The sequence below is a fragment of the Bison bison genome, unplaced genomic scaffold (assembly GCF_000754665.1).
Source record: "Bison bison bison isolate TAMUID 2011002044 unplaced genomic scaffold, Bison_UMD1.0 scf7180017864209, whole genome shotgun sequence".
In the NCBI taxonomy this organism is placed as follows: Eukaryota; Metazoa; Chordata; class Mammalia; order Artiodactyla; family Bovidae; genus Bison; species Bison bison.
Window position 1 is genome coordinate 4,074,774 of NW_011494781.1, and position 11,106 is coordinate 4,085,879.

At 40.7% G+C, this 11,106-nt stretch overlaps 1 protein-coding gene across 1 annotated transcript in view; it reads right to left on the reverse strand.

The window, feature by feature from the left end:
• Positions 1-11,106, reverse strand: part of GRIN3A (glutamate receptor, ionotropic, N-methyl-D-aspartate 3A) — a 205,903-nt gene that overhangs the window by 65,927 nt on the left and 128,870 nt on the right. The window contains exon 5 of the mRNA XM_010844835.1: positions 4,813-4,958. Coding sequence (XP_010843137.1) covers positions 4,813-4,958 — 146 coding nt within the window. The remainder of the gene's footprint in view (positions 1-4,812; positions 4,959-11,106) is intronic.

Sequence of the window (11,106 nt, forward strand, 5' to 3'; positions counted from 1 at the left end):
CAGTTATCTGTGTCATGAAGATCTTTTTGTATAGTTCTTCTGTGTATTCTTGCCACCTATTCTTAATATCTTCTGCTTCTGTTAGGTCCATTACCTTTCTGTCCTTTATTGTGCCCATCTTTGCATGAAATGTTCCCTTGGTATCTCTAATTTTCTTGAAGAGATCTCTAGTCTTTCCCATTCTATTGTTTTCCTGTTTCTTTGCACTGATCACTGAGGAAGGCTTTCTTTTCTCTCCTTGCTATTTCTTTGGAACTCTGCATTCAAATGTGTACATTTTTCCTTTGTTCCTTTGGCTTTCACTTCTCTTCTTTTTACAGCTATTTGTAAGTTCTCCTCAGAAAACCATTTTGCCTTTTTGCTTTTTTTTCTTGGGGATGGTCTTGATCACTGCTTCCTGTACAATGTCACGAACCTTCATCCATAGTTCTTCAGGTACTCTATCAGATCTAATCCCTTGAATCTATTTCTCACTTCCACTGTATAATCTTAAGGGATTTGATTTAGGTCATATCTGAATGGTCTAGTAGTTTTCCCTACTTTCTTCAATTTAAGTCTGAACTTGGCAATAAGGAGTACATGATTTGATCCATTGGTCAGCTCCTGGTCTTGTTTTTACTGACTGTATAGAGCTTCTCCATCTTTGGCTGCAAAGAATATAACCCATCTGATTTTGGTATTGATCATCTGGTTCTGTCCATGTGTAGAGTCATCTCTTGTGTTTCTGGAAGAGGGTGTTTGCTATGACCAGTGTGTTCTTATGGCAAAGCTCTATTAGCCTTTGCCCTGCTTCATTCTGTACTCCAAGGCCAAATTTTCCTGTTACTCCAGGTATCTCTTGACTTTCTACTTTTGCATTCCAGTTCCCTGTAACAAAAAGGACAGTGTTTTTGGGCGTTAGTTCCAGAAGGTCTTGTAGGTCTTCATAAAACTGTTCAACTTCAGCTTCTTCAGCATTACTGGTCAGGGATTAGTTTTGGGTTACTGTGATATTGAATGTTTTGCCTTGGAAATGAACAGAGATCATTCTGTCATTTTTGAGATCGCATCCAAGTACTGCATTTCAGACTCTTTTGTTGACTATGATGGCTACTCCATTTCTTCTAAGGGATTCTTGCCAACAGTAGTAGATATAATGGTCATTTGAGTTAAATTCACCCAATCCAGTCCATTTTAGTTCACTCATTCCTAAAATGTCGATGGTCACTCTTGCCATCTCCTGTCTGACCACTCGAATTTACCTTGATTCATGGACCTAACATTCCTGTTTCCTATGAAATATTGCTCTTTACAGCATTGGACTTTACTTCCATCACCAGGCACATCCACACCTGGGTGTTGTTTTTGCTTTGGCTCCATCTCTTCATCCTTTCTGGAGTTATTTCTCCATTGATCTCCAGTAGCATATTGGGCACCTATTGACCCGGGGAGTTCATCTTTCAGTGTCCTATCTTTTTGCCTTTTCATACTGTTCATGGGGTTCTCAAGGCAAGAATACTGACGTGCTTTGCCATTTCCTTCTCCAGTGGAACACATTTTGTCAGAACTCTCCCCCATGACCTGTCCATCTTGGATGGCCCTATATGGCATGGCTCATAGTTTAATTGAGTTAGACAAGGCTGTGGTCCATGTGATCAGATTGGTTAGTTTTCTGTGATTGTGGTTTTCGGTCTATCTGCCCTCTGATGAAGAAGGATAAGAGGCTTATGGAAGCTTCCTGACGGGAGAGACTGACTGAAGAGGAAACTGGGTCTTGTTCTGATGGGCAGGGCCATACTCATAAATCTTTTTTTTATTATGTTTAACTTCAACCAAAATGGAAAACATCTCTCAGCTTCAGAGCTGCGGGAAGATCCATAAAGGGCTTGGTATATGAATTGTATCCTGGAAGCTGAGGATCAGAAACCTTAATGGAATCCTGGCAGTAAAATAAAAATCAAGCTGAAAGGTATTTCTTTAATGAAAGCTTTATTCTCACAGTACCAAAATGTACCTTGAGAGCTACATAGGACCAAGTTACCATTTACTAATGCTCTGTAAATATTTGTGGCAGCAATAAGAGTATAAAAAGTTAGGGCTCAGTTTTCTAACAAGTAATTCCTGTGGTCCATTTGAGTGGTATCCCTAAATAACTCCACATGATTTTGAATTGCAAAGTGAAGTTATCTATGGCAGGTCTCTATTACATAGGAAGGCAAGAAGCAATTAGCTCACAGACTCCCATGGGGCCCTGAGTCACTGGTGAGGAAGTGGCAGGGTTTGATCCTGGTATAAGGAGCTTCTAGACTGGCTGAATCATCCTTACAGTTGTCAGAGCCTACAGTTGTTTCTCCCATTATAAAATCATGCTGTCTTTTTGAACATTCATTTCATAACACATATATCACAAAACTAGTTATATATAAACATATAAAAATAAAGTAATTATTACTTTAATAGGGATTCATTTATTGGAATACTGTCACTTCAAAAAGTAGGGTCCTAAGTGAGTTAGTCTGAATTTGGCAATAAGGAGCTCATGATCTGAGCCACAGTCAGCTCCCGGTCTTGTTTTTGCTGAGAGTCCTGAGAGTCCCTGCAAGGAGATCCAACCAGTCCATTCTAAAGGAGATCAGCCCTGGGTGTTCTTTAGAAGGACTGATGTTAAAGCTGAAACTCCAGTACTTCGGCCACCTCATGTGAAGAGTTGACTCATTGGAAAAGACTCTGATGCTGGGAGGGATTGGGGGCAGGAGAAGAAGGGGACGACAGAGGATGAGATGGCTGGATGGCATCACTGACTCAATGGATGTGAATTTGGGTGAACTCCAGGAGTTGGTGATGGACAGGGAGGCCTGGCATGCTGCGATTCATGGGGTTGCAAAGAGTCAGACACGACTGAGTGACTGAACTGAACTGAACTGAACTGAACTGAAGTGAGTTAGGATGAAGCTCAGGGAATCTGATGGGAGAGGGGAGGGGCAGCTTTAACATAGGAACCTCTCTTTACAGATGACTCCAGGGGTACTGCCCTGTAGGTCATGGCACTCATATGTCAGAGGGTAAATTGGGGACCTTGGTTTTTTGGAGTAGTGAATAGTAGTAGCATAGGCTGTATATGGGCCAAAAGTGGGGAGAGAAGCTCAGAGGGAAGAAGACAGAGGGCATTAATGATAACCTTTGTTCCAAAGTTACCTCAATCTGTAACTCACCTGGGGAGCTTGTTAAAAATGCAGATTCTGTGATGGGACCTGAGAATCTTCATTTCTCATATGCTCCCAGGTGCTACCTGCTACATGGATGTTGCTGGAATGTGGACTGTACCTTGAATATCAAGGACCGGCTTTCCAGTTATAGTTCTCAGGCTAGCCTGCAGCAGTGGCTACATTCCAAAGTCATGGTTCTGGTCCTGACTGCCACTTGCTAGCTGTATTTCCATGGACAAGTTGATTCTTTTGGGTCTCAGCTCCTTCATCTGTGCCTGTTTTCCTAACAATTTCTTCTCTCCAGCTAGAGTATGGCCAACTGAGCTCTGGGGCCTTGGAGGTAAATCCTCCAGAACAAATGAATATCCAGAGTAGAGTGGAATTGCTCCACTGCAGCAGGGGCTTTTCTCATCCTTTCACACTGCCAGAAGGGCTGAATTTGTCACCCATTACTATAAAGTGGGGAGCCATTGCTTTCTTCCTGACATCTTATTCTTTTTCTCAGCCATGGATTTCTCTGATGGAGAGGATAAAGAGGAGTTGTTGGGGTGCAAAGGAGCACTAAACTCTGTGTCAGAGAGTGACTCTAATGTTTTAAAGTTCTTACAAAATGGAAAGTGCCATTTCATAGTGTTTCACACTATATATACCTGTGCAAATCTGAGAACACAAAGTTTCCTTTCTAGACTCTAGTTTAGTCCATAAAATTGTTTTCAGGGCTGATTACTAGAGTTTTTGAGAAATACAGAGCCCTTATGTCCCATAAAATTATTTGCTTCCCTTCTTTCTTAGAAAAGAATTTGAGGTGCCTAGTTCTGCTGTCATTGGGGAGATAATTGTGTTTGATGATAGAGAAACCAGTTTTCTGGTACTACACGATTGTAGGGATTGGAGTTTGAATGTATGTTATTGTCCCGAGACCATCAGGCAGGAGGGGGAGGACTGCTTGCTTGCATGCTGTGGCGCTTATCAGGAGCCATTCATCCCCTTCTCCCAGGCAGACTAGTTGAGCAGACCCAGAAATGCACGATCTTCCTTTGCATTTAGCTTCCCTGAATTATAGCTCTGATAATCTGCCATGGCAATGTGATTGCTCTTGATTGCTTCTCATAAATTCTGATGAAAAGGATGCAGGCATGGGAATCATTGCCTTTTATCTTATTTCTTTTCTACAGGGTATCTCTAAGATAAATCCCACTTCCTTGTGGCAAGAGAAGACAGTCCACAGGCTTAGAGATTCACTGTGAAGGAAAGGGTTGCTTTGGGACACTTTATCCTCTGGTCACATTCCCTGAGTGTTTGATCATTTCAGCACCATTATTTTCCCAAGTGATGTCAAGCCAACATTTACTTCCTCCACCATCTGCTACACTACTGACCCTACTGGCACTTTGATCAAAGCTACTGCCAGCTTGGGACTGTGGAGGTAACTAGAAAACTAGGTCACATAATTAAATGCACATTTATTCCATACTGTCTCCTGGATCTCATATGGTGTGAGGTATTATGGAACACACAATGGGTATATTTAGATAACATTAAAAAGAAAAAAACCAACAAACATTACATCAGTAGCAAGACTTCTTTTTCATTGAGAACTTTTTGGACTGAAGAGGTTGACACTCACTTTAGATACGCCACTCCATCCAGGGTGGCTGGTACATTGTACCTTCTCATATACTCATGCATCTCTGGGAAGCTTTGCCTCACATAGTCTTCAGCACTGCTCTCCCGGACAGTTCCAAAACGGAAGCCTTGAGAGGGATGATGTAGCTATGAGGCAGAAAAAGAAATGTCTTGAATATAAATTATTCCTAGAGTTGTTTTCAAAAATTTTTTTCCCTATCATTCTTTAGAGTCTGATAACGACCTTGCATTTTTCAAACACACACAGTCATAGACATAAATTTCCATGTACCAACATAGGTACATGCTCTTTCATACCAGCTTTCACATAAATAAATGTTCTATCCTCACATAAGTAACTATTCTCTCTCCAGAAGCAAACAGATGAAAACAACAAATAGAAAATATAAAACAGCTTTCTTCTTTATATTGAGAGCCTGTCGGAATTCTTTAGAAATTATAAAATGACATATGAAATCAACCTTGGTAATATTATAAATTGCTTATTAGGCAAAGCATAAAGTTAAGATAATAAATTAAAGATTGTGCCCTTCCTTGATTAGAACTACACAAATCCTGCAACCTGAGATCAAAATATACATGACCCCAAACCATGAATTCACCTCTTTTATGTTCATTAGTCTTTATGCTGTAGTATATTTGAAGTTCATTGAATTTATTTTTGGTGTAATTATGAAATGATCTTTTTCCCTTAGATAACTCTGTTATCCAATGCTGAGTCATGTTGTATATTTTCTAAAATGGAATGGTATGTAAGACAGTTAGGAGCAACAGAGGAGGCGGCTAGCAGGACAAGATCCAATAATGTCATAGTTCTCCAGCATGCAAGACCTCACAGTGAGGAGAGGCAGTGAGCTGGGAGTCATGCAGAAGCTCTCTGTCACTATTAAAGATACAGTACATGAGACAGTATAATTCATGGAGGTTGTACAGAAGTATTAATACAGGATCTAGAGTTATTTCAAAGAAAAGAATCAACCTGGGTTTTTTTTTTTCTTTTTTTCAAGTTGTTTACACACCTACAGATTAAGAAATTACTGAATTTGGTAATAAACAATTTATATTTGAAGATTAATTAGTTTTGACACACAGAAAAGGGTCTAACAATATGGCAATAGTTAAATTATTTGTCACATCCTTATAGAACGTTATCTAATGTATAAATCATGTTTGTAAAGCATATTTAATAAAACAAAGCAAATGCTCATATGACAAATGGAGAAAAGGCTCTTGTATGGTCTGATCAGAGTTAAATATGTATATAGTTACTTTAAGGGCTTCCCAGGTGGTGTAGTGGTAAAGAATCTGCCTGCCAATGAAGGAGATGTGGGTTCGATCTCTGAGTCAGGAAGATCCCCTGGAGAAGGAAATGGCAACCCACTTCAGTATTCTTGCCTGGAGAATTCCATGGACAGAGGTGCCTGGTAGATTACAGTCCATGGGGTTGCAAACAGTTGGACACAACTGAGCATGCATGCATTCATAGTTATTTTAAATACTGTGGCTCCCTCATGTATATCATATATACACATGTGTACACACACACACACACACCCCTGGGAAGAAAATATATCAAGATATTAACAATGGTTGTTCCATATATTTATTTATAGATTGGCTACAGAAACATGCCTCATGTTTGTAAGTTAAAAAACTACATTCAGTGAAGTAAGTCATTAATCTATGTCAATATTTTTTGGTGGGCAGCTTTGCATAATTTTCAGAGTTACTGGGCCCACAAAGTTAAATACCTATAATCATTGCCACAAAGTGACTAACCACCTGCTTTGTGATATTTCTTTGGATATCTCACTGTTGAACAGGCTGTATGGCATATACTTGTGTTCAACTGTTCATTCACACACTGGATAAATTCTAATGTTTTATGCTAGCATAACCTTAATGAGGCATCAATAATATTAGCTAACATTTATTGATTTTTATGTGCTAACTGATGTTTATCTGCATTATCTTGATTAATCCTCATAAAAACCTGATTAATCCTTATAAAAACCTCATAAAAAGGACTCTAGTAATACTTCCTTTTTAAGGATTAATCAACTAGGAGCTCAGTGAAATGTAGCAAGTAATAGTAAGTAATAAAAGTAGTAAGATCACACAGCTAGAAGTAGTAGGGATTGGATTAGAACCTATGTCTGTTTCACTTCAAAGTCCACATGATTACCGACCACATCAGCCTGTCTTCCAGGTCATGGGAACAAATGGAGAGAAGATGTTTATTAGGATAAACTCACTAGTCTTTTAAAATATTCTCCTTAAGCCTTAAGCCTAGGCTGTTCTTACAGTAGCAGATTGCAACCCTATAGCTTGAGCAAGGCAAACTTATCAGCATTCTGTTTATCCAACAGCTATTCATTTTTTAAAGCCTAGATCAAGACTCTGTCTGAAGTCTTTGGCCTTATCGAATTTCACCCTCCTATCCAGGAAGAACAAAAATAAAAATAATTTACTGCCTATTCATCTGTGCTGAGACAGCACCTTGTACTTACATAACACATAGGCTAAGTACTTAGCCATATTTCACACTTTTCATACATTTCTCCTTTGATTCTCCCCAAAAACTTATGAGGTATTTCTATTATGGTCCTTTTATAAATAAAGGAACTGAAGATTAGAAAGTTTGTTATTTGCCCAAGACCACAGAGATAGTAAACTTTGGATATGGAATACGAACCCAGATAGTCTGATGGAAATGAACAGAGATTGTTCTGTCATTTTTGGGATTGCATCCAAGTACTGCATTTTGGACTCTTTTGTTGACCATGATGGCTACTCCATTTCTTCTAAGGGATTCTTGCCAACAGTAGTAGATATGGTCATCTGAGTTAAATTCACCCATTCCAGTCCATTTTAGTTCACTCATTCCTAAAATGTCGATGGTCATTCTTGCCATCTCCTGTTTGACCACTCCAATTTACCTTGATTCATGGACCTAACATTCCTGTTTCCTATGCAATATTGCTCTTTACAGCATTGGACTTTACTTCCATCACCAGGCACATCCACACCTGGGTGTTGTTTTTACTTTGGCTCCGTCTCTTCATTCTTTCTGAAGTTATTCTCCACTGATCTCCAGTAGCATATTGGGCACCTACCGTCCTGGGGAGTTCATCTTTCAGTGTCCTATCTTTTTGCCTTTTCATACTGTTTATGGGGTTCTCAAGGCAAGAATACTGATGTGGTTTGCCATTTCCTTCTCCAGTGGAACACATTTTGTCAGAACTCTCCCCCATGACCTGTCTGTCTTGGTGGAACTAGATGGCATGGCTCATAGTTCAATTGAGTTAGACAAGGCTGTGGTCCATGTAATCAGATTGGTTAGTTTTCTGTGATTGTGGTTTTCAGTCTGTCTGCCCTCTGATGAAGAAGGATAAGAGGCTTATGGAAGCTTCCTGGTGGGAGAAACTTACTGAGGGGGAAACTGGGTCTTGTTCTGATGGTGGGCCCATGCTCAGTAAATCTTTAATTCAATTTTCTGTTGATGGATGGAGCTGTGTTCCCTCTCTGCTATTTACCTGGGGCCAAACTATGGTGGAGGTAATGAAGATAATGGCGACCTTCTTCAAAAGATCCTATGCATGTACTGCTATGCTCACTGCCCCCAACCCTGCAGCAGGCCACCACTGACCCATGTCTCTGCTGGAGACTCCTGGATGCTCAATGGGCAAGTCCCAGTCAGTCTCTTGTGGGGTCACTGCTCATTTCTCCTGGGTCCTAGTGCACACAAGGTTCTGTTTGCGCCTTCCAAGAGTCTATTTCCTAGTCCTCTGTAAGTTTTGGCAGCTCTGTGGTGGGGTTAATGGCTACCTCCTCCAAGAGGGCTTATGCCATACCCAAGTCTGCTGCACTCAAAGCCCCTGTCCCTGTGGCAGTCCACTGCTGACCCATACCTCCACAGGAGATGCTCAAACACAGTTCTGTTTCAATCTCTGTGGGGGTCCCCGGATCCTGGTGTGCAAAAGGTTTATTTGAGCCCTCTCAGCGTCTCTGATGGGAATGGGGTTTAATTCTAAAGGCTAATTTGCCCCTCCTACCATCTTGCTGGGGCTTCTCTGTTGTGCTTGGGAGTGGGATATCTCTTCACAGCCACTCCAGGGCCTGCTGGGGTTTCTCTGACCTTGGATGTGGGGTATCTCCTCACAGCCATTCCAGCGAAGTGCAGCCACAGCTCCTGACCTTGGACTTGGGGTATTGCCTCATTCAATATCACAGTAATCCAAGTCTATGCCCCGACCAGTAATGCTGAAGAAGCTGAAGTTGAACAGTTCTATGAAGACCTACAAGACCTTCTAGAACTAACACCAAAAAAATGTCCTTTTCATCATAGGGGACTGGAATGCAAAAGTAGGAGGTTGAGAGATACCTGGAGTAACAGGAGAACTTGGCCTTGGAGTACAGAATGAAGCAGGGCAATAGCTAATAGAATTTTGCCAAGAGAATGCACTGGTCATAGCAAACACCCTCTTGTAGCAACACAAGAGAAGACTCTACACATGGTATCATCAGATGGTCAATACAGAAATCAGATGGATTATATTCTTTGCAGCCAAAGATGGAGAAGCTCTATACAGTCAGTGAAAACAAGACTGGGAGCTGACTGTGGCTCAGATCATGAACTCCTTATTGCCAAGTTCAGACTTAAATTGAATAAAGTAGGGAAAACCACTAGACCATTCCGGTATGACCCAAATCAAATCCCTTAAGATTATACAGTGGAAGTGAGCAATAGATTCAGGGGATTAGATCTGATAGAATGCCTGATGAATTATGGACAGAGGTTCATGACATTGTACAGGAGACAGGGATCAAGACTATCCCCAAGAAAAAGAAATGCAAAAAGGCAAAATGGCTGTCTAAGGAGGCCTTGCAAATAGCTGTGAAAAGAAGAGAAGTGAAAAGCAAAGGAGAAAGGGAAAGATACACCCATTCGAATGCAGAGTTCCAAAGAATAGCAAGGGGAGATAAGAAAGCCTTCCTCAGTGAACAGTGTAAAGAAACAGAGGAAAACAATGGAATGGGAAAGTCTAGTGATCTCTTCAAGAAAATTAAAGATACCAAGGGAACATTTCCTGCAAGATGGGCTCAATAAAGGACAGAAATGGTATGGACCTAACAGAAGCAGAAGATATTAAGAATAGGTGGCAAGAATACACAGAAGAACTATACAAAAAAGATCTTCATGACACAGATAACCACGATGGTGTGATCACTCACCTAAAGCCAGATGTCCTGGAATGTGAAGTCAAGTGGACCTTAGGAAGCATCAATATGAACAGAGCTAGTGGAGCTGATGGAATTCCAGTCAAGCTATTTCAAATCTTAAAATATGATGCTGTGAAAGTACTGCACTCAATATGCCAGCAAATTTGGAAAACTCAGCAGTGCCCACAGGACTGGAAAAGGTCAGTTTTCATTCCAATTCCTAAGGAAGGCAGTGCCAAAGAATGCTCAAACTATCACACAATTGCACTCATTTCACACACTAGCAAAGTAATGCTCAAAATTTTCCAAGCCAGGCTTCAGCAATATGTGAGCCATGAACTTCCAGTTGTTCAAGCAGTTTTAGAAAAGGCAGAGAAACCAGAGATCAAATTGCCAACATCTGTTGGATTATCGAAAAAGCAAGAGAGTTCCAGAAAAACATCTATTTCTGCTTTACTGACTAGGCCAAAGACTTTGACTGTGTGGATCACAACAAACTGGAAAATTCTCCGAGATTGGAATACCAGACCATCTGACCTGCCTCTTGAGAAATCTGTATGCTGGTCAGGAAGCAACAGTTAGAACTGGATGTGGAACAACAGACAGGTTCCAAATTGGGAAAGGAGTATGTCAAAGCTGTATATTGTCACCCTGCTTATTTAATTTATATGCAGAGTACATCATGAGAAATGCTGGGTTGGAGGAAGCACAAACTGGAATCAAGATTGCTGGGAGAAGTATCAATAACCTCAGATATGCAGATGACACCACCCTTATGGCAGAAAGGGAAAACGAACTAAAGAGCCTCTTGATGAAAGTGAAAGAGGATACTGTATTGGTGTTTTTCTTTCTGGCTTACTTCACTCTGTATAATATATATATGAAACGAGTCACCAGTCCTTGTTTGATGCATGATACTGGATGCTTAGGGCTGGTGCACTGGGACAACCCAGAAGGATGGTATGGGGAGGGAGGAGGGAGGAGGGTTCAGGATGGGGAACACGTGTATACCTGTGGCAGATTCATGTTGATATATAGCAAAACCAATAAA